We start from the raw sequence: 24,658 nt of genomic DNA, 5'->3' as shown, positions 1-24,658 counted from the left end.
AACATTTATGAAAACAAAATAATCATTTTTAGTCTTAATTAAAGGTTAGGCATGATTATGGCAGTGTGGTTAAGGTTAGGTTTAAAATCACATTTTAATTAGATAAATTGTAGAAATAGGCGGGGTTCAGGACTTTGTGGCTGTGGTAACGAGACCATGAGCGCCATTGAGGCCATCTCCATTTTGAAGTAGTCCATTTTCTTCCTCTACTACTTCTTTGAGTTGGAAAACATACATACTATAAAGCCAAGGTTGACGATTTACTTCCACTTTCAGTTACGGAATGTTTCCTCACACGGTATAATTCATTGGCTGATCCCTCCCGATGACCTGGATGGAATTAGGTGATCATCCCTTAATCCATAGGGTTGATTAATCCATAGGGTTGAATCATGTCTTACTAGTGGGCTACACTTTAAGTGTGGTAATTTTAGCATATGGAAGTACACTTTGTTGTCATTTTATAGTACTATTACAAAGTACGAAAATATATGCACTCACAAAGTCGCTCTGGATACTAGTTATTTTTTATTTTGTAGGGGTAAGTCAACGAGAATTACCCAGTCCACCTTGACCTATGGGATGGTGGTTTATTTTTGTAGAGGTAATTCTGTGAAAATTACCCAGTGAATGAGCTGTTTATGAATAGTGCGTTGTATGTTTCATTTGTTTGTTTGTCTGTGGATTATGGTGGGGTTTATTGGGTAATGGCCCAATGGTGGAATAAAAAGTTAGGAGTAGGACAGAAGTTATTTGAATAGAAGGTTGAACATATTTGTTAGTGACTTTTTTCTACCATATGAAATGTACAACCCTTAGTATACCAGTAAAATTATTACAAGGAAGTTGTGTTCTGTAGAGATTTTAATCGAAAATTACTTTGTGACGCTATCACCAGGGGGCACTGGTGTATAACGTATTACTGTTACTCTGCACCCTTAAGATATAATATTAGGAATTGAAGTATATCATGCGGTTGTCTCTGTGAGGCCCATGTGTGAAATATATTTGCGTTTAGTAGAACCATTTACTATAGCCTGGATTAAGTGAGAGTACAAATAGGATTACAGTATCATCCACTGTTGTTTAACACACATTAAAAGGAGATCGAGAATCATGTATATAGGCATACTGCTACATATTACGCCCACTTTAGGATAACCCTATAGGAATGAAACAATACATTACACGCAGACTAGCTAAATAAAAAGCCGGAGCACCATGGCACAGTGGAACCAGAATGAGGAGATAGGAGCAAGGAAGCCTGTACAAGACTGGGTTGGATTTAGTCAAGGAGATCATTCAGACAAGAAAAATTGACAAAAAGAAAGTGATGAAGAAGAGTACCCTCGTATCAGAAACTGTGATACGAAAGATGATGCTGAAAGGACAGATCTTTCTGAACAAGGCTACCGCGACCAAACTAAAGCTGGAGAGAACAATAGAGTGCGGGAAGAAAGAAATGAGTCAGGACAGAGGCAGAACAGGAATACTCCCCACCGCCGTATGAGACTCAACCCAGAGGACACCCCGGGTGACTGTACACAGATCTACCCTCTCACACCACTGACAGAAGAAAATGGACAAGCAACCACAACTGTCCTCACGGGGACTCTGATGAAGGAGGTGAATGACACAACAGCAGCAACAAGCGGCATGAGAACAATAGAATTGGATGGGGGAAAAGGAGGCACAGTTCCTGGAGGGAGTATCCTTCGACACCCCAACTCACTCCACAAAAAGAAACATACTGGCAGACCCTAGACATATGGCCGTCTGTAGAAAAGAAACTAACAATTAAAGAAGTAAAAGAACAGTGTTACCATCCATGGGTGACCTATTCAGAGACCAGAGAGAAATGGAAGAAATGAAGAGAGAAGAAGGAAGACTGGGAAACGATAAGTTGTATACACTGTGAAAAGAGAAGAGAAAGTTGAAAGAAGATCTGCAGGTGCTAATTGCTGATAAGATTAAAGAGACAATGGACACAGATGATGTGGACAAAAGTAAAAAGCTAAAAGAGGAGGTCAGACAAGCCACGGATATGGTAAGACAATTCCAGAGGGAGATAGAAGAGTGTGAAAGGAGGACACGACACTGCACTGAAGAAGGCCCAGCTTGCACAGATCGAGACAGGAACTGATGATTTTACTCACAATATGATGGCGGCTCAAGTTGTTTCCACAGGCTCACCACATCCACAGTCTGCACCTCCCCCACAGTCACATCAGTCATACCCGTGAACCCAGTGCCTGCAGGGTATGTGCTTTTCACCACTCAGCATTATGGTGACCCAAAAACATGGACTGGAAGAGGAGGTGGGCCCGCCAGAGCCCCTCGTGACTGGAACAACACTCAATGCTGGACCTGTGGGCAGTTGGGGCATGTGAGTTTGCAGTGTGGGGGAAATGGAAGAGGAAGAGGTGACTAGAACAATGCTGGACCTGTGGGCAGTTGGGGCATGTGAGTTTGCAGTGTGGGGAAATGGAAGAGGAAGAGGTGACTAGAACAATGTTGGACCTGTGGGCAGTTGGGGCATGTGAGTTTGCAGTGTGGGGGAAATGGAAGAGGAAGAGGTGACTAGAACAATGCTGGACCTGTGGGCAGTTGGGGCATGTGAGTTTGCAGTGTGGGGGAAATGGAAGAGGAAGAGGTGACTAGAACAATGCTGGACCTGTGGGCAGTTGGGGCATGTGAGTTTGCAGTGTGGGGGAAATGGAAGAGGAAGAGGTGACTAGAACAATGCTGGACCTGTGGGCAGTTGGGGCATGTGAGTTTGCAGTGTGGGGGAAATGGAAGAGGAAGAGGTGACTAGAACAATGCTGGACCTGTGGGCAGTTGGGGCATGTGAGTTTGCAGTGTGGGGGAAATGGAAGAGGAAGAGGTGACTAGAACAATGCTGGACCTGTGGGCAGTTGGGGCATGTGAGATTGCAGTGTGGGGGAAATGGAAGAGGAAGAGGTGACTAGAACAATGCTGGACCTGTGGGCAGTTGGGGCATGTGAGTTTGCAGTGTGGGGGAAATGGAAGAGGAAGAGGTGACTAGAACAATGCTGGACCTGTGGGCAGTTGGGGCATGTGAGTTTGCAGTGTGGGGGAAATGGAAGAGGAAGAGGTGACTAGAACAATGCTGGACCTGTGGGCAGTTGGGGCATGTGAGTTTGCAGTGTGGGGGAAATGGAAGAGGAAGAGGTTACAACAGGGGCAGAGGAAACGTTGGGCCTTGCAGAGGAAGAGGAAAATATGGCAACATGGCAACAATATGCTCCTCAGCCACAGTACCACTTGCCCGGAGCTGAAAATGCTCCCCAGGGGCCACCTATGCCCTATAGACAAGGAGGACAAGTTAATGACAGAGGACAGCCATGGCCGATGGGAAATCAGAACACCAACAGCTCTTATTTCCCTCCTTGCACAAATTTGAATCAGCATGTAAAACAGTTCATTTATCGTTGCGAAACATATTTATTATTTATTATATAATATAGACAAGGGAACTCCACTGCAACCAGGGAAGTTCCCCACTCCAAAATGATCTTTTATCCACCTTGCTATGGATTTCATAGACATGGTAGAGCAAAAAGAAAGAAAGAGATGCTGCCTGGTGATAATTGACAGGTTTAACAAGTGGGTGGAAGCATTTCCCACCACCAACTACGATGCACGAACAGTTGCAAAATTGCTAGTCAGAGAAATTATACTCAGGTTCAAAGTGCCTGAGGTTTTGTCTGCAGACAATGGGACCCATCTCATAGGAGATGCGGTTGCCCAAATGGCCAAAATTATGGGTGTTGACCAGAAGTTTGTGTCCATCTATCACCCGCGGAGTAACGGGAGTTACTGAGAGGGCTAATCAGACCCTGAAAGGCTCCCTTGCCAAACTGCCATTCCACAGGAATGACATGGGTAGAGGGATTGCCCCTTGTCCTCATGAAAATGCGCACCAGCCTTAACAAAGGTATTGGGTGTACACCTTACGAGATGTTAACAAGACGACCAATGAACACCCCAGGAGTGAGACCTATGACTGTCCGACAGACATAACTGAGGCACAGTGTAATCACATTGAGTACATGAAAGAACTAACTTCTATTGGCAGTTTTCTCCACTCTCACACTAGGAAAGCAGCAGAACCAGTCCCAGGTGAGGATCCAGATGCTCTGACCATCTGCATGGAAGTCTGGGTGAAACTATGAGTCCATAAAAGAAAATGGAACCAGCCAAGATGGATGGGACCCTTCCAGGTAACCATGGCAACACCGATTGCAATCCAGGTAGCGGAGAGGTCCGGCTGGCATCATCTCTCCCACTGCAAGACTCTCCCAGAGTGGAAGCCATGGATGAGTGACTGGAGGGAGAGCAGGGCCCCGAGAACATCTGAAGGAGGAAGAAGGTTTCGAGCCAAAGGACAGAAGCAGAGGGCCCAGAACAAACGTCCGGAAAGAAAGATGAAGAAGAAGGCTGTAGCCAACGAGCAGAAGAAGGAAACATCATTTCACACTCAGGTTCTATAACCACTGAGCTGTTCGGGAGTCAGGTTGAGCCTATGAGACGGCCGAGGTTTGAATGTGTTTTTTTTCCTTCTCCCTAATTTCGTAGTAGTTACTGTCTTGTCTCATCGCTGCAACTCCCGTACGGACTCGGGAGAGGCGAAGGTCGAGAGCCATGCATCCTCCAAAACACAACCAATCCAAGCCGCACTGCTTCTTGACACAACACACACCCAACCCGGAAGCCAGCCACACCAATGTGTCGGAGGAAACACCGTACACCTAGCAACCTGGTCAGCATGCACTGCACCCAGCCTGCCACAGGAGTCACTAGTGCGCGATGAGACAAGGATATCCCTGCCTGCCAAACCCTCCCTATGGGCCTCCCAGTCGCAGCCGGCTGCGACACAGCCTGGGCTCGAACCCAGAATCTCTGGTGGCACAGTGCCTTAGACCACTGCTCCACCCGGGAGGCCTTGAATGTGGGTTTTTATACTTTATAAAGAGAGGTAGTGAGACACAACCTATTAGGAGAAGGGAGACCACAGGACTGTTCTGCCATAATTACACAAGAATGTTACAAAACCTCCAGGGCACCCTATTGTAGCAGGCATTGATGCGGTAATGGCTCCTCTATCAACCTTCGTTTACTTTTTTATTAGACCACTCGCAGAACAGCTCCCCTCCTTTGTAAAGGACACCAGCAGTATGATCTCAGAACAGCTCCCCTCCTTTGTAAAGGACACCAGCAGTATGATCTCAGAACAGCTCCCCTCCTTGTCAGTATGATCTCAGAACAGCTCCCCTCCTTTGTAAAGGACACCAGCAGTATGATCTCTATCATCTTGATCCTCTCCCTGAGAATACTTTGTTAGTTACTTTTGATGTTGAGTCGTTATACACAAATATTCCACACAAGGGCGGTATTGAAGTTATGGAACATTTTCTTCTGCAACGTGACCCTAATGAACTACCTTCCAGTGCTGCATTGTAACATTGGCTGAAATAATACTCACACACAACTACTTAATGTTTCTAAATGATTTCTTTATTCAGACAAAGGGTACTGCTATGGGATCCCCCAAGGCTCATAACTATGCTTATTTGTATGTGGGTTACATGGAGAAATAGTCTATTTTCAATCCTCTCAAAAATGTTTTCTTGCCTAACATCATTATTTGGAAACGGTACATTGATGATATTCTTGTTCTGTGGAGGGGTGATGCAAAACAGCTCCAGGCGTTCCATGCTTTTATTAACTCCTGTTCTGAGCATCTGAGATCTACTATGCAATCTGATACACGTCGAATCAGTTTTCTTGATCTTCTGATCTTGTGTGAAGATAATGTTCTATACACTGATCTTTACAGGAAACCTACTGATCGTAACAGTTTGTTGAGGGCTGACAGTTGTCACCCACTTCCCTTGAAAAACAGTTTGCCCTACAGCCAAATCTGTCGAATCAAAATCATTTGTAAAAAAAACAATCCGATTTCGACAGAAATATGGCTGAGACGCAAAGACAATTGAAGGAGAGGGGGTACAAAAATGGTCAGATTGATGCTGCCATTCAGAAAATTCAGAACAAAACAAAGATAAGCAGTCTTGCGTTCTAACTGCCTGCTATTCAAAGTGCTCTGAACAAACTAAGGGAATCGTTCACAAATATTGGCACATTCTAAGATCCGATGAAAAGTATCGGTAATATGTTTTTGGACCTTCCCTTGGTCGTATTCTCGCAGGGCAGAAACCTCTGATTTATCACCCCAAGATATCTCTGAACAACGTCTATTTGCTCCCCAACTGGATGGAAACTACAAATGTAACGGCTGTGCTCAATGCAATGGCACTTATAAATGTAGATCCTTCAAACACCCACAAACAGGGAAACAGATCCCAATCAAAGGTGTTATTCCTTTTTTTTACCTTTATTTTACAAGGCAAGTCAGTTAAGAACAAATTATTATTTTCAATGACGGCCTAGGAACAGTGGGTTAACTGCCTGTTCAGGGGCAGAATGACAGATTTGTACCTTGTCAGCTCAGGGATTCGAACTTGCAACCTTTCGGTTACTAGTCCAACACTCTAACCACTAGGCTCCACTAAGGCAGCTATTTATCTTAGAACGTGGCCTTGTGGTAAAAAGTTTGTGGGTAAAACAAAGCGCGAATTAAAAGTACGAATCTCGGAGCGTCATAGCACATTTAGGTGCAAAAACTCGACTTACTCAGTACTCGATTTCGTCTCTACGTTATATTGGCATCGAACATGTCACCCTCCCTAGGAGAGGGGGTGACCTCGACAATTTATTGTTAAAACAAGAGGCTGCCTGGATCTTTAATTTAAAGACCTTGCTCCCTTCAGTCTCAACGTAGACTTTGATCTGAAGCCATTCTTGTGATTATTGTGATTTTGCTATTGTAAATGTTTGTAGGCTTATGTAGCCAAATTATATATATATTATCGTACGCTCTCCATTTATGTTTTTAGTATGCTATTTTAATATATGAGAATTGGCCAATGATATCAGGCCATACGTGGCCATGATTACAGACACCTGTGTGTGTGTCTTTTGACACTATATAAATGAGTCACCCTGCAGTGTTTGTCATTATGCCCTGATGAAGACAGCTTGTCTGTCGAAACGTTGCACATAAACATTTTTGCATCTGGGCTCCTAGAGTGCGGCTCTCCTTTATTTTTTAAAAGTGTTCTACTCCGCTAGCCAGCACCTTGCCTAAATAGGTGTGCGTTTCTTTCGCTTCTAAAAGAGATTGATAGACACAGAACCCTGCAGGGGAGTGAAAGAGATAAGAGACAAGTCAGACATACCACTATAAAGCAACTTGGGGAGTGGAAAATGACTGCTGAGCCCTTAGAAAACACTGGAACTATTGTCTCTCCTGCAAGGTTGTATAACTGTATATGCATGGGCTTGGTCTCATGAGTAGAAGGCCTTGATGTAGGCAGTTACATCACTAGGGGTTGACTGCAAGCATATTAAAGCAACTTGGAACCTTTCCTATTTTGCAGAACTTACTCGGAAACATGCGTGCTATGTTCCCGTTGTCAACTTCTGTCTGCAATTGCATTAATAAGGGTTTTTGATTGATTTAATTAAAGATATTTTCTGATTGCTGATTTCACCAATAAGCAAATATTTGACAACGAACAAGGAACCTACCCCAACACTTGAAACGAAGTGTATTGCGTGAACATTGGAATCGATTTTTCCATACTCCAAACATACAACAGATATGAGCTCTGTTGTAATCTTTGCTGCTCACCTGCTGTGGGATTTATGTATGGTGTGAATGAAAAGTTACCATATCCACTGTCACCAGGTAGTATGTCCACTATGTTGTCCTCTCTGAAACTGAGCATGCAATGAAGAGTTGAGAAAAATCCTTGAATCATGAGTTGCGCCTTTCCAACGGGCAACAGTGTTTGGAAACTCTAAATTAAGACCCTGAACATTGATGGAAAACCAGTTCTTACGGTTTCTGTACTCCTCAGTCAGCATCAAGAGTTGATGGACACTTGATGGGAACATGACATCCATTTATACTGTCAATCACTCCTGGGAAGTGCCCATATTCATAGAATAGCACATTATAGTTGGCTTGGCCAGTAGTATCAGGAAACTTGATGTAAAGACTCCTCAGTTCACAAATGGCCCTGCAGACTTTGAACTATTCTACACACAGTTGCTTCACTGGCACCACACAAATCACCAGTTTCACAATGAAATATTCCAGATGCCAGAAACCCCAAAGTGATCAGAACTTGGAGAGAATTGGGAAAAGGCCTTCCTCTTTGAGACAGAAAGGAAAGTCTAGGCTCAAGCAAAGATATTATCTCCAATGCATGTTCTTTGTACATACGAAGGCGGTCTCAAAAAGCTATTTCATCAAAGTAATTTAATGGATTACTCCTATCCACAAATCCTCATCTGGCTGGCCTCTGTAGTGCATGTTGGTCTACATTTAGATATTCCAAATAGTCTATGTTCCCTCACAAAAGGTACTAAGCAGAAGTTAAACATGCCTCTTTGAAGGATTCATTTAAACTTCAATTTAGTCCTTAGAGTAGCTCTAATCCTCCATCTTGCAATCGGCTTTGTTTAATCCAGAACAGGCTAAATCTACGACTATTTTAAGATAAATCTGTGCATGTCGCTTTGAGTTAAGACAGCTCAAACAGGCATTTTAGTCTTGGACTAACTAGGCTTAAGCCTTGTCTGTGAAACCGGACCATAGTTGGTTTAATGAGAGTTGCAATTGACCCAATGTTTTCAGTTTTCACTTGCACAAAGAAAGTACAACAATATACAGTACATACTGCGGCAATATTAAAAACACGTATACACAGTTTCCATAATGATGAGGCACCGCAATAGGATTTTAAAAGTTACAGTATATTTAAACACAGAATGTCACGACTTACGAATGTACACACCTGGTTTCCATTCCCATAATTATATATTTCCTTATTTAACCCACTGGTTCCCCCATAGTTTTGTGCGTGTTTGTTCGTTGTAAGTTGGTCTGTATTTGTGAACTTTATTATTTTCCTTCTTGGAATATTTGTTGTTTTTAGTAAAGTTACGTGAATTACTCATCTCCGTGTCCTGCACCTGACTCCGCCTTACCTGCTACACCTAGACGCCTTACACATCATAACATTTTTTGTTGTGCTTCATGTTATTAAGGTAAGGGCCAACTGTGCAATAACAACAATAAAGGATAAAAGGAACAAGTAGGCAGAGGTTTTCAGTGTAACACATACAGTACCAGTCAAAGGTTTGGACACATCTACTCATTCAAGGGTTTTTCTTTATTTTTGCGATATTCTTCATTGTACAATAATAGCGAAGACATCAAAACTATGAATTAACACATATGGAATCATGTAGTAACCAAAAAAGTGTTAAACAAATCTAAATATATTTTATATTTGATTCTTCAATGTAGCCACCCTTTGCCTTGATGACAGCTTTGCACACTCTTGGCATTCTCTCAACCAGCTTCACGAGGTTGTCACCTGGAATGCTTTTCCAACAGTCTTGAAGGAGTTCATACATATGCTAAGCACTCGATGGCTGCTTTTACTTCACTTTGCGGTCCAACTCATACCAAACCATCTCAATTGGGTTGAGGTTGGGTGATTGTGGAGGCCAGGTCATCTGATGCAGAACTCATTCACTCCTTCTTGGTCAAATAGCCTTTACACAGCCTGGAGGTGTGTTTTGGGTCATTGTCCTGTTGAAAAACAAATGATAGTCCCACTAAGTGCGAACCAGATGGGATGGCGTATAGCTGCAGAATTCTGTGGTAGCAATACTAGTTAAATGTGCCTTGAATTCTAAATAAATCACAGAGTGGCACCAGCAAAGCACCCCCACACCATCACACCTCCTCCTCCATGCTTCACGGTGGGAACCACACATGCAGAGATAATCTATTCACCTACTCTGCGTCTCACAAAAACACAGGATTGGAACCAAAAATGTCTAATTTGGACTCATCAGACCAAAGGACAGATTTCCACCGGTCTAATGTCCATTGCTCGTGTTTCTTGGCCCAAGCAAGTCTCTTCTTATTATTTGTGTCCTTTAGTAGTGATTTCTTTTCAGCAATTCAACCATGAAGGCCTGATTCATGCAGTCTCCTCTGAACAGTTGATGTTGAGATGTTTCGGTTACTTGAACTCTGAAGCATAAATATTATTATAGTCAACTAGTATACCATTTGTATGATTTATGGACAAATTACAGAATCATATTTTGTGTCTTATTCATATGAAATTAGGTTGTCCTAAATAAAAAATATATATAAAATGACTTGAGAATTTAATCCGAAAGCATTTCAGTAAAGAGAATTTGGGGTAAAAAAAAATACAAAATTCTGGCAAAAATGTCAAATGTATTTAAAATAAGACACTTTCCAAAAAACTAGACATCTTAGTCCTTAGTCCCGAATGATAGTTGATTTTGCAGATGCATCATGGTTTTTTAACTCAGTTTTCTACATACATTTTAAAACTGGTTTCATGAAATTGACCCATTTGAGATGCCATGTAAAAATTGTGAATCCTATCAAGTTATTGTGCAAAAGCAACGGTCAACATTAAGAGAAGTTCTGAAAGGAACATTCAAGAACATTGTGATTCAAATTTCTTGACATCACAGCTCATCACAGTAGTTCATAGTTCAGTTCAAGGGTCCTGTCTAATAGTAGTCAGGAAAACGCACAGCTCATAGTCAAGGAAGTCAACTTTAACTCAGGTCAACAGTCCATTAGGAATGAATACTACATTTAATTGAACACACGTAGGTAGGTACTGTTGCAAAGGAGGCTGCTGAGGGGAGGACAGGTCATAATAACGTCTGGAACAGAAAACACATGGGAACCATGTGTTTGATACCATTCCACTACCGCCATTACCACGAGCCCATCCCCCCAATTAAGGTGCTACAAACCTCCTGTGTACTGTAGGTAGGTAGCAGAGGAGGCTGGTGGGAGGAGCTATAGGAGGACAGGCTCATTGTATTGGCTGGAATGGAATTAATGGAACAGAGTCAAACATGTAGTTTCCATATGTTTTTTTATTTTAACTAGGAAAGTCAGTTAAGAAAATATTATTATTTACAATGACAGCCTACCGGGGAACAGTGGGTTAACTGCCTTTTTCATGGGCAGAACGACAGATTTTGACCTTGTCAGCTCAGGGATTCAATCCAGCAACCTTTCGGTTACTGGCCCAACATTCTAACCACTAGGCTACCTGCCGCCCCTGTTTGATGTGGTTGATACCGTTCCATTTATCCTATTCCAGCCATGAGCCAGTCATCCTATAGCTCCTTCCACCAGCCTCCTCTGGTAGGTAGGTACTGTAAGTAGGTAGGTATAGTTGTAGTGACATTTTACATTTTACATTTAAGTCATTTAGCAGACGCTCTTATCCAGAGCGACTTACAAATTGGTGCGTTCACCTTAAGACATCCAGTGGAACAGCCACTTTACAATAGTGCATCTAAATCTTTTAAGGGGGGAGGGGGTGAGAAGGATTACTTTATCCTATCCTAGGTATTCCTGAAAGAGGTGGGGTTTCAGGTGTCTCCGGAAGGTGGTGACAACAAGTAATCTGGAAACACTAGACAGTTATTTATAAAATGTATAATTTCAAAAAAGAATTCACTTGCAGAGGCCTTTGGTGGTGAGCTGGTAAATTGTTCTACAATGTTAACTGTAGAATAAAATATGATTGTTAGACTGATCAAAATACATGATTAGTGTGTCTATAGCAACAGTTCTGGATCCCAAAGCTATTCAATCACATGATCATCATTTGTCCATCCCAGTTCCTATAGCCTATAGACAGGCCCTGTGGGAGGGATCTTGAGCTGGACTGTCATCCTATCATCTTTTAAAACAAAGTCAAAGTGTCCTCTCATTGGTGGATGGGACTGTCAGTCAGTCTCGTCCTGCGAGCCAACAAAGAAGCAGATCTGTCGTGGGGAGGGGCTGGGCATGAGGGGGCTGGTGGGGCGGCGGGAAGAGGGGGCGGTGGGGATGTTCCAGTATTGACTTTGGAGGTCAAGAGCAGAGAGAGCGAACCCGGAGAGGTGACAGTCTCTCTCCCTGGGTCCGTCACTGTCCAGGGGTAGGGGCAGGCTCATGCAATTCCTCAGGGAACCATCACTGCAAAAAGAAAAACACACAAGGCCATTAGACTTTATTCATACTGTATGACATACATCCAAATCTACACGTAGACTCCATCCATCCATCCATATACCCAGTAGTAGAAACTCCATGTCTCTCACCTGGTTATGTCTGCTGGTGCTCCTCTCCGAGTCTGTCTGTACACGCTCCCAGCTACATCCCCAGCCACCCCAGCTAGCCAACGCATATCTGCAGGCACCTCTGGGATCCACTCCACAAACCTGGAGTACAGGAGAGGGACAAGAAGAGTCAATGTACTGTGATGTACCACCAAGTGTGTGTGTGGGTGGGGGGGACCTCAACAATTCCTGTGGTGGATTGACTTGCCAACTAGGTGGAGTCCCTGTGCAGCACATTCAAATGTATTGCGTTTAGTAGGAAACCTGTTTTTATTCCTAGTTCGTTTGTGTTCACAGTGTTATTTGTTTGCTGTGGTGGGCTAATGACTACTTTAAAGACTACTTTGTTGTCAGTGGTTGCTGTCAGGGCTAGTTTGAAGGAATTGGCTGCTGTATGCTAAAGGCTAGTTATGCTAAAGTATAGTTATGCTAAAGGGTATTTCTGGGCTTTTTAAAAGCTGATTTGTTTGCATTACTGTTGTCATTGGTTGCTGTTTGAGCTACTGTGACTGCATTGAGTTCATTGAGGGCTTGTTAGTTTGTGGTAGGTAGCACTAGTAGTGGTATAGGATGTAGACTTACCTCTTGCCCACTGAGTAGGCCGATACCACAGGTAGTGTGCAGGGCAGGAGCATGTAGGAGGCCACTCTGACCGGCAGCATCTCGGACACCTGAGCATACAGACCAGGCTTCTGCTGGCACGCCTCACAAAACACTACAGTCATAGAGACACAATATGTCACACTTCGCTGACACGGGCACAGCCTCAGAGGACTTTCAGATACACACAACAACCACACGTCACTGACAAGAGCATGATAACAACACAATGTTAATGTCAGTGTTGTAACTAGATAACAACAGTTTCTAACAGCTTTGAGCAGAAAACATCTGAGTCTAGGTTAACCTCCCATCTACCTTTTTTGATTTGGGTTGGCAGGTTGTCAACAATCTGCTCGTCCAGCCACCAGTGCCGCTTCCTCAGGAGGCGGAGCCGGCGGAGCATCCAGTCCTTAGTGGTTTCCGTGGCGATGGGCTTGCAGCAGCAGGTGTGTGTGGCTTCTGATAGGCTGGGGCCGGCAGTCGGACACTCCAGCTTCAGCAGATCTGACATCATAAACAATACATTCATCATCTTTGTAACACAGCATAACAATATTACCCCATAAATAAGTGCAGGTTAACTCCATACTTCATGTTGAACCCTGTACATCATTGATGCCCACTGCATGTACTGTATTTCACTTTAGCTTATGATCTTAGCACAGCCCACTACTACTGTCAAAGGCAACATAGTCATACTCACGGTTCTCCTCAAGAAAGCGAAGGGTGTCCTTGTAGCCACTCTGACATATCTCTGCCATAACCTGTCAAAGAAAACACATAGATCATACCTATTGCGGTAAGGGATCATATGCAAGAGGTAGATTGAATAAATATAATAATCATATCACAGGATCATTAGGACTCAGATATACCCACCCACACACGATACAGAGCATGATCTCACATTATGTGATTGGTTATAACTATCACTACCGCTGACTGATTTAGCAATCATGTTATCGCTGACAGTTAACAACCGTGTTAAACAAGTACAGCTGTTTATAACCACATAAAACAGAGGGGAATGACTAATATCAGCCGGAACCAAACAGTGTTTGACTAGGGGTTAAAGGTCAACGTGGCAGAGTTCTGTTCTCTGGCTACTCCTTATTCTGTGTTCCTACAACAACAAAGCAACAGGGAGAGAGGTATCTGGACAGATAACTTCACAGTGGCACGACATATGTGTGAATTTAGTCAGGGTAGGTTGAACACTATTACACGTGAAGGAAAAGGTAGGGTGGACTCTTCTATGTGTGTGTGTCTGTGAATGTCATGTGTAAACAATATGTCAAAGGTGGCAGAGTGAAGTGAAACTTCCTTTTCTAAGTAGGGCCTCTGCACATGGCTTTGTCGGTGGGATTTGGCATAATCCCCAAATTCCAGTTACAACATTCCAGGCACACATGAAGGGAAAAGACGGTGGCAGATCTTGGCAAAAACTGAACCAAGAGACAAAGACCAACCTCAGAGGGCAAAGTTCACCTGACGCTAAAAGTTGACTCCCATGTTATTATCCAGACAGTGAAGAAGTATGTGCAATACAGGAAATGTAATTCAACAAGGACAGAAGCCAATAACGTCCTGCCAGTATTGATCACTGTGGAGTTAGGGAGGAACAGGGGAGGACAAAGTTCAGATAGGAAGTATGGGGGGATAAGGATAGGAGTCCAAAGAGGAGACAGGATAAGGGGTGAAATGCGGGAGTTGGGGTTATATAATCAGGGAATAGGATAGTGGAAGGTCAGGGGCCCAGTCTCCCATACCAGACTACTACGCTCTCCTACAAAAATGTATAGAATGTTTAGACTATTTCAAGGGTACCTTTATAAGGATTTCATAACACAAAACCCATACATAAGGCTTCTATTTACAAGTAGTCATAAACAACCCATCTGATGAATTGGACTAAGGAGCATCCTGATCCTCCATCCTACCTTTGGGAATAGGGCCGACATAAGGACTACAAACCTCTTCCCAGGGCCATGCATAACGCATTGGTAAGCAGTCATAGCGGTCTACCTACCTTGGGTTCTGGGGGGAACAGGGCATTGCTGAGGCGGTACATATTGTCCAGGTTCATCTGGATGGAGGTGTTGGTGAAGCGCAGCTCGTGGAAGTTGAAGGAGGTGTCCCGGGGACAGATGTCGCTCTCGCCGGAGAACGGAGAGATGCTGATGGTGTTCTTCAGCTCTGACTGAGGAAGGTTGTCACTGATTCCCCCATCCACGTAACGCTACACAGAGAAGAGGGGGAGACAGGGAGGAGGAAGAGAGCGAGAAAGTGAGAATAATTGGGTGTTTTTGGACCCATGCACAACTATAAACAAGCCGTATTTGTTTGACCACAGGGCCACAGCCTTTACATAACAACACCCCAGGCATACTGTAGTCCGGACGTCTCAGGGCTGACATAGATGACTGTTCTAAATCTCTATTTATATATTATAAATATTTGTTGTTGACTTCCTCTGCCTATCTTCTGCTAAAAAAATATGTAACTTTTAACCCAACTCGGTTATCACTGAAATCTAACACATTCAAGGAAACATTCCCCTCTTGAGGGCATATTAGGCATGTCAGATTTCCCCTTAGCCAGCTTCTCCACACTGCCAACTCATGACCAAACAATCTCACATTACTATTTGGAGAATTTATCAATTTTTACACCAGTCTCATGTAATTATCCGATGCAGCTCCATTCCAAGTTCAGATGCGACCCTCTAACATTTCAACACGAATTAATCGTTTTCCAGTGTAAAACGCTGAGAACATCTCAGGGGAAAAAAGGATCGCAGTGCCAGCTCCAAAGCATGATCAAGACTCAACGTGGCAGTGAGTTTAGCAAAGAGAGTTCAGGGCTGAGGACAAAGAATGCACTATATTTCCTTGTTCAGAGTGTCAAAGCCAACTGAGTCCAGTGATGAAATCTAGTTTAAATGAAACTTCATCACTTTCACAAGAAACTTAAATAAGTAGTATGCACATTCTTCTGAAAAAGTACATGCTCCGTCAACTGACAGATAGTTCAACTTCATGCCCTCAGATATGCTGTTTATAAGTCATTTATTACTGTTCTATATATTTGTCATAATAGACCTAGTATGGGGCATATATCTATATAGAGAGATGGGGCAAACATCTATATAGAGACATGGTGTCACACCCTGATCTGTTTCACCTGTCTTTGTGCTTTACTACACCCCCCAGGTGTCGCCCATCTTCCCCATTATCCCTTGTGTATTTACACCTGTGTTCTCTGTTTGTCTGTTGCCAGTTTGTTTTGTTCGTAGAACCTACCAGTGTTTTTCCCCTCGCTCCTGTCTTAGTCTTGTCTTCCTGTTTTCTATTTGTTTCCCGGCTTTGCCCCTTCTGCCTCTCCCAACCCTTTGCCCCACAACTCTGGATGACCAAGCTCTGCCTGACCTGACCTGATGTGACTCTGAGCCTGCCTGCCTCTCCCGACTCTGAGCCTGCCTGCCTCTCCCGACCCTGCCAGCCTCTCCCGACCCCGAGCCTGCCTGCCTCTCCCGACCCTGAGCCTGCCTGCCTCTCCCGACCCTGAGCCTGCCTGCCTCTCCCGACCCTGCCTGCCTCTCCCGACCCTGCCAGCCTCTCCCGACCCCGAGCCTGCCTGCCTCTCCCGACCCTTTGCCCCACAACTCTGGATGACCAAGCTCTGCCTGACCTGATGTGACTCTGAGCCTGCCTGCCATCCTGTACCTTTGCCCCTGTTCTTGTAATAAACATTGTAACTTCGACACAGTCTGCATTCCTGAGCGGTATGACGGCTGCGTGGTCCCATGGTGTTTATACTTGCTAGGAGACAGAACGTGTCTCCTTCCTGAGCGGTATGACGGCTGCGTGGTCCCATGGTGTTTATACTTGCTAGGAGACAGAACGTGTCTCCTTCCTGAGCGGTATGACGGCTGCGTGGTCCCATGGTGTTTATACTTGCGTACTATGTTTGTACAGATGAAACGTGGTACCTTCAGGCTTTTGGAAATTGCTCCCATGGATGAATCAGACTTGTGGAGGTCCACATTTTTTTCTGAGGTCTTGGCTGATTTCTTTTGATTTTCCCATGATGAGGTAGGCCTTGAAATATATCCACAGGTACACCTCCAATTGACTCAAATGATGTCAATTAGCCTATAATTTTCTGTTTTTTTTTCTGGCACAGTCAACTTAGTGTATGTGAACTTCTGACCCACTGGAATTGTGATACAGTGAATTATAAGTGAAATAATATGTCTGTAAACAATTGTTGGAAATATTACTTGTGTCATGCACAAAGTATAGTCGTGGCCAAAAGTTTTGAGAATGACACAAATATTAATTTTCACAAAGTCTGCTGCCTCAGTTTGTATGATGGCAATTTGCATTTACTTCAGAATCAAAAGTCCCTCTTTGCCATGCAAATGAACTGAATCCCCCAAAAACATTTCTACTGCATTTCAGCCCTGACACAAAAGGACCAGCTGACATCATGCCAGTGATTCTCTCGTTAACACAGGTGTGAGTGTTGATGAGGACAAGGCAGGAGATCCCTCTGTCATGCTGATTGAGTTTGAATAACAGACTGGAAGCTTCAAAAGGAGGGTGGTGCTTGGAATCATTGTTCTTCCTCTGTCAACCATGGTTTTCTCCAAAGAAACACGGGCCGTCATCATTGCTTTGCACAAAAAGGGCTTCAAAGGCAAGGATATTGCTGCCAGTAAGATTGCACATAAATCAACCATTTATCGGATCGTCAAGAACTTCAAGGAGAGCGGTTCAATTGTTGTGAAGAAGGCTTCAGGGCGCCTAAGAAAGTAAAGAAAGCGACAGGACCGTCTCCTAAAGTTGATTCAGCTGCGGGGTCAGGGCCCCAAACAAGTACAGAGGTTTCTCAGGAATGGCAGCAGGCAGGTGTGAGTGCATCTGCACACACAGTGAGGCTGTCACGCCCTGACCTTAGTTATCTTTAATATTTGGTTAGGTCAGGGTGTGACAAGGGTGGTTTGTTTAGTTTTTGTATTGTCTAGGGGGTTTTGTATGTCTAGGGGTTTTTCTAGTCTAGGTGTTTATATGTCTATGGTTGCCAAGATTGGTTCTCAATCAGAGGCAGCTGTTTATCATTGTCTCTGATTGGGAACCATATTTAGGTAGCCATATTCCTTGGTTATTTTCTGGGTTGTTATTCTATGTTTAGTTGCCTGTTCTGCACTAGCCATATAGCTTCATGGTACGTTTTGTTCAGTGTTCTCTCTTTCATTAAAGAGTTATGTACGCTTACCACGCTGTGCCTTGGTCTCATCAATATGACGAACGTGACAGAGGCGAAGACTTTGGGAGGATGGCCTGGTATCAAGAAGGGCAGCAAAGAAGCCACTTCTCTCCAGGAAGGAGAAGACAAGGTGAGCACTACAACCAGTCCTGTGTCATGCCAACAGTAAAGCATCCTGAGACCATTTATGTGTGGGGTTGCTTCTCAGCCAAGGGAGTGGGCTCACTCACAATTTTGCCTAAGAACACAGCCATGAATAAAGAATGGTACCAACACATCCTCCGAGAGCAACTTCTCCAAACCATCCAGGAACAGTTTGGTGACGAACGATGCCTTTTCCAGCATGATGGAGCACCTTGCCATAAGGCAAAGTTGATAACTAAGTGGCTCGGGGAACAAAACATCGATATTTTGGGTCCATGGCCAGGAAACTCCCCAGACCTTAATCCCATTGAGAACTTGTGGTCAATCCTCAAGAGGCGGGTGGACAAACAAAAGCCACAAATTCTGACAAACTCCAAGAATTGATTATGCAAGAATGGGCTGCCATCAGTGCCATGTGGCCCAGAAGTTAATTGACAGCATGCCAGGGCGGATTGCAGAGGTCTTGAAAAAGAAGGATCAACACTGCAAATATTGACTCTTTGCATCAACTTTATGAAATTGTCAATAAAAGCATTTGACACTTATGAAATGCTTGTAATTATACTTCAGTGTTCCATAGTAACATCTGCCAAAAATATCTAAAGACACTGAAGCGGCAAACTTTGTGAAAATGTATATTTGTGTCATTCTTGTCATGGACGTCGTCGTGGAAATGACCGGACCAAGGTGCAACGTGGTGAGCGTACATTTTCCTTTATTTATGTAAATGTCGCAAACAAAACAAGAAACAAAGCAACGACCGTGAAGCTTACTAGGGCTATAGTGCCACTAACAAAGATAACTACCCACAAAATAAAGGAAAAAAGGCTGCCTAAGTATGATTCCCAATCAGAGCCAATGATAGACAGCTGTCCATGATTGAGAACCATACCCGGCCAAAACAGAAAAACAGAAAACATAAAAATAAAGAAACGATGCCCACCCTAGTCACATCCTGGCCTAACCAAAATAGATAATAAAAGCCACTCCATGGCCCGGGCAAGACAATTCTCAAAACATTTGGACACGACTGTAGATGTCCTATCCGACTTGTCAAAACTGCAGTTTTGTTAACAAGAAATGTGTGGAGTGGTTGAAAAAATAGTTTTAATGACTCCAATCTAGGTGTATGTAAACTTCCGACATCAACTGTACATCTATATAGATAGATGGGTCATATATATATATATATATATATATATACACTGCTCAAAAAAATAAAGGGAACACTAAAATAACACATCCTAGATCTGAATAAATGAAATATTCTTATTAAATACTTTTTTCTTTACATAGTTGAATGTGCTGACAACAAAATCACACAAAAATGATCAATGGAAATCAAATTTATCAACCGATGGAGGTCTGGATTTGGAGTCACACTCTAAATGAAAGTGGAAAACCACACTACAGGCTGATCCAACTTTGATGTAATGTCCTTAAAACAAGTCAAAATGAGGCTCAGTAGTGTGTGTGGCCTCCACGTGCCTGTATGACCTCCCTACAATGCCTGTGCATGCTCCTGATGAGGTGGCGGATGGTCTCCTGAGGGATCTCCTCCCAGACCTGGACTAAAGCATCTGTCAACTCCTGGACAGTCTGTGGTGCAACATGGCGTTGGTGGATGGAGCGAGACATGATGTCCCAGATGTGCTCAATTGGATTCAGGTCTGGGGAACGGGAGGGCCAGTCCATAGCATCAATGCCTTCCTCTTGCAGGAACTGCTGACACACTCCAGCCACATGAGGTCTAGCATTGTCTTGCATTAGGAGGAACCCAGGGCCAACCGCACCAGCATATGGTCTCACAAGGGGTCTGAGGATCTCATCTCGGTACCTAATGGCAGTCAGGCTACCTCTGGCGAGCACATGGAGGGCTGTGCGGCCCCCCAAAGAAATGCCACCCCACGACTGACCCACCGCCAAACCGGTCATGCTGGAGGATGTTGCAGGCAGCAGAACGTTCTCCACGGCGTCTCCAGACTCTGTCACGTCTGTCACATGTGCTCAGTGTGAACCTGCTTTCATCTGTGAAGAGCACAGGGCGCCAGTGGCGAATTTGCCAATCTTGGTGTTCTCTGGCAAATGCCAAACATCCTGCACGGTGTTGGGCTGTAAGCACAACCCCCACCTGTGGACGTCGGGCCCTCATACCACCCTCATGGAGTCTGTTTCTGACCGTTTGAGCAGACACATGCACATTTGTGGCCTGCTGGAGGTCATTTTACAGGGCTCTGGCAGTGCTCCTCCTTGCACAAAGGCGGAGGTAGCGGTCCTGCTGCTGGGTTGTTGCCCTCCTACGGCCTCCTACACGTCTCCTGATGTACCGGCCTGTCTCCTGGAAGCGCCTCCATGCTCTGGACACTACGCTGACAGGCACAGCAAACCTTCTTGCCACAACTCACATTGATGTGCCATCCTGGATGAGCTGCACTACCTGAGCCACTTGTGTGGGTTGTAGACTCCGTCTCATGCTACCACTAGAGTGAAAGCACCACCAGCATTCAAAAGTGACCAAAACATCAGCCAGGAAGCATAGGAACTGAGAAGTGGTATGTGGTCACCTACTGCAGAACCACTCCTTTATTGGGGGTGTCTTGCTAATTGCCTATAATTTCCACCTGTTGTCTATTCCATTTGCACAACAGCATGTGAAATGTATTGTCAATCAGTGTTGCTTCCTAAGTGGACAGTTTGATTTCCCAGAAGTGTGATAGACTTGGAGTTACATTGTGTTGTTTAAGTGTTCCCTTTATTTTTTTGAGCAGTGTATATAGATAGATAGATAGAAAGAGACGGCTGGATGGGGTGGAGGAGGTTAAACAGGATATCTAAATAGCTATCTGTGAACCTGACACACCAGACAATGGGACACACTAACTATAGCCTATATTTATTGAACAATCTAGTGTGTTCCGCCTGTGTTCCATGGATGTATAATTTGGCACTGAGCAAGGGACATGCCCAGATAGAGGCTATATGCCCTCAATGATAACAAGAGCAGATAGCAGTGAAATATACTAGAGAATAAGTGGCATAAATAGGTAATTGATATATGGTAGTTGATGTTTTGGAGGACTGTGCTCCTATGTCCTAGTGACTCAGTTTAGAATGGAGCCACCCTGGACTTCCTGGTCCCAATCTGCAGAGGCCAGAAACCAGTCTGGAAGTATATAATACACCACTGGTCTGCCAAGGGAAATGGTTCACGGGCTGATTAGCTCCTAGAGTAAGGTAGACTGACACATGAACAAGTACCAGAGTGTATGCACAGACCGACAGACAGACAGACACACAAACAGAAAAACACAACATTGCGCTACACTTGAACCTAGCCACCTTATGACTATGACCTGAGCAATAAAGGCATTAGAGACGAGACCATAATAAACCCAGTCTAACATCTGCTGCTTTTTCTTAGAAAACAAGGAAACAGTGTTCAGAGAAACGTAAGAAAGCAGTTGAGGCATTAGGGCCTTGGGCACTTACCACTCCTTGGAAGGATGGAGGGATCAGGCCACAGTATATGGGGATGAAACAGCTACACAGCAGTGCCTGTAGACACAGAGAGAGAGAGAGAGAGAGACGTTACACAGTCCAACCCAGTTTACATTACATACAACTCATGTAAACAGTCAATGGCAAGGCCAGTAGGTGAAAGGACAAATATGTATGGGATATGTATGGGATATGGAAAAACTCAAGTGCTCAGGGGTGTTCAGGGCCCATATTCACAATGCGTTTTACAGTATGAGTACTGATCTGCGATCAGGTGCCACCTCCTTATCCAACTGATCCTAGATCAGTACTCCTACTCGGATATGTTTTGTGAATAGCAGCCCAGGTGGGTTGAGTGGGTACACTGACCTGGATGAGCTCCTCCTTGGACTTGAACTCGGACACGATGACGTTTTGTCCATCAGACACGCGAGTGAGTGACACACACAGCCTCCCGGAGGCGAGTGTGTGCGCGTCGGCGGGCAGGTCGCGCTCCAGGCCCGACCTGATGACCTTGACCAGGTTGAAGGAGGGGTGGAGGGGACCCAGGTTACGCTTCCGGGCCTCCTTGACTGTCTCGATCACATCCTCACAGCACTTAGCTAGAGGAGGGGAGAGACGGAGAGACAGTGTGTTAGTTGTGTTTGGGCCTTCCGCTGGGAGGAATTGGATGTTTTTTATTCAAAGGAAGATTAATTCTCAAGGGAACTAAACAGTGATCTGTAGCTCACAAAACATTTCTCCACTGGTTTAACTGAGCTAGTTATGTGTACTGAGCTAGTTATGTGTACTGAGCTAGTTATGTGTACTGAGCTAGTTATGTGTACTGAGCTAGTTATGTGTGTTCATCTTGTCCACACTTGGATGGAATGGATCTAAAGACTGTTTTACACACAGACAGAATTCCAGTAAAGAAAATCAAGTGATTACAAAAACACTGAGGTAGTCTTATCTGGCTGAAATAAGGATGTTAATTGTACTATCAGTGGAACACATTGGAGTCACTGAGTGACAGTGAAACTCTGAGGTCATGAACGGTAACCTATATCTTCCTTCTGCCAATTTTCACAACAATCCAGTACTTTCTTTTGACTCTTAATGACGCCTTTATTGACTGTTCACTCGATTGTTATCTCTCTATTACTACATTTAAGTCATTTAGCAGACGCTCTTATCCAGAGCGACTTACAAATTGGTGCGTTCACCTTAAGACATCCAGTGGAACAGCCACTTTACAATAGTGCATCTAAATCTTTTAGGGGGGTGAGAAGGATTACTTTATCCTATCCTAGGTATTCATGAAAGAGGTGGGGTTTCAGGTGTCTCCGGAAGGTGGTGATTGACTCCGCTGTCCTGGCGTCGTGAGGGAGTTTGTTCCACCATTGGGGGGCCAGAGCAGCAAACAGTTTTGACTGGGCTGCGCGGGAACTGTACTTCCTCAGTGGTAGGGAGGCGAGCAGGCCAGAGGTGGATGAACGCAGTGCCCTTGTTTGGGTGTAGGGCCTGATCAGAGCCTGGAGGTACTGAGGTGCCGTTCCCCTCACAGCTCTGTAGGCAAGCACCAAGATCTCGCTGACCGATCTCTCACCCTCTTTAACTCTCTCTCTCCCGCTCTCATTTAGATAGGACACAACTGGGACACTTACTAAGTTCCCCAGTCTTTCGTCTCTTCACTATAAGGTTATTGGGTTTAAAAGACAGCGAAAGAGGCATGGGATCATACCGAGACTCAGCTAAGAGTCACGTTCTATGTCAAGCTGGGGCATGTTTGCTCTTAATCATGATTGCGTTTTCCCTCGGTCAGCGAGATCTATCAGTACCATTGGGGAGGCCTCTGATCTAGAGGACCAATAGGTCAATAGTCCTATAACTGACCCAGATGACATTCATCAATGGTGTGACATGATCAATGAGTGGAAGGCTACCATATTTAAATACAGGCAGCCATTTTGGCTCTAACCATGTAATTATGTAATTCTTAATAATTAGAAGTTTATTACATGAAAATAATACATGCCATTTAGCAGATGCTTTTATCCAAAGAGATGTACAGTCATGTGTGAATACATTTTGTGTCTGTGTGGACCCGGGAATTGAACCCACTACCCTGGCGTTAAAAGCGCCATGTTCTACACTGAGCTACAAAGGAGCCCCAGTATAACCACCTATCTATTACATACGAGCAAAGTTTTAAGCATTGCTGAAATAATTTCACCCGTATATCAAGGCCACAAGTGATTATTCTTTAAAGGTAATTTAGTTGCTAATCTAAAATTGCGATTTTTGCGTAAAAGTCACCATGCAGGCATTCATTCCACTGATGACAGGGTGTGATGAACTCAAGGGGCCAGTGTAGGGTATTGGATGCTCACCTATGGATGCCTGGCTGGCGAGCACCGAGGCGGTTAGGGCACCGGCCGAAGCCCCGTAAATCTTGGTGGCACCTTTGATAAGGTAGGGCGCTTGTTCCAACAGGCAGCTGGACACTCCGATGTGATAGATCCCCAGGAACCCGCAGCCGGCGAACGACAGATTCCATTCCTTCGTTAGGTCGAACATCCCGGGAGGACAGTCTTTGACGTGGACCTACAAGTTTGGGTAAATGCGCTTGTAATAATGACTCCCAAATTTTACCCTTGGAGTCTATGACAAGTTCCCTTCATTACTGAATGTCAACAACAGTTCCGAGAGAGGACGGCTCAAACTAGCGTACACTACTCAGTCTACTCCTCTCGTGTAACGTACAAAGAGACAGTTATGTATTGATCGCTGGAGGGCTGACTTGCCATAAACTTCCCGGTTCCAG

General features: G+C 44.3%; 1 protein-coding gene and 1 long non-coding RNA gene across 2 annotated transcripts in view; one reads left to right on the top strand and one right to left on the bottom strand.

Moving 5' to 3' along the window:
• The window catches only part of LOC115106998 (uncharacterized), a 17,313-nt gene extending 3,786 nt beyond the window's left edge, over positions 1 to 13,527 (top strand). The window contains exon 2 of the long non-coding RNA XR_003860145.2: positions 13,277 to 13,527. This is a non-coding gene — a long non-coding RNA (uncharacterized LOC115106998). The remainder of the gene's footprint in view (positions 1 to 13,276) is intronic.
• Positions 9,308 to 24,658, bottom strand: LOC115106995 (patatin-like phospholipase domain-containing protein 2). The gene is made up of 9 exons (XM_029630282.2): positions 24,225 to 24,658; positions 22,222 to 22,454; positions 21,844 to 21,909; positions 14,969 to 15,178; positions 13,643 to 13,703; positions 13,255 to 13,443; positions 12,919 to 13,051; positions 12,319 to 12,438; positions 9,308 to 12,193 (listed from the first exon to the last, which is right to left on the bottom strand). Exons 1-9 carry the CDS (start codon positions 24,409 to 24,411, stop codon positions 11,962 to 11,964), a joined length of 1,431 nt encoding a protein of 476 aa, XP_029486142.1. The 5' UTR covers positions 24,412 to 24,658; the 3' UTR covers positions 9,308 to 11,961.

This window comes from Oncorhynchus nerka, linkage group LG23 (assembly GCF_034236695.1).
Source record: "Oncorhynchus nerka isolate Pitt River linkage group LG23, Oner_Uvic_2.0, whole genome shotgun sequence".
NCBI classification, from domain to species: Eukaryota; Metazoa; Chordata; class Actinopteri; order Salmoniformes; family Salmonidae; genus Oncorhynchus; species Oncorhynchus nerka.
The sequence above is the reverse complement of the archived record's forward strand: the minus strand, read 5'-3'. Positions and strand labels throughout refer to the sequence as shown.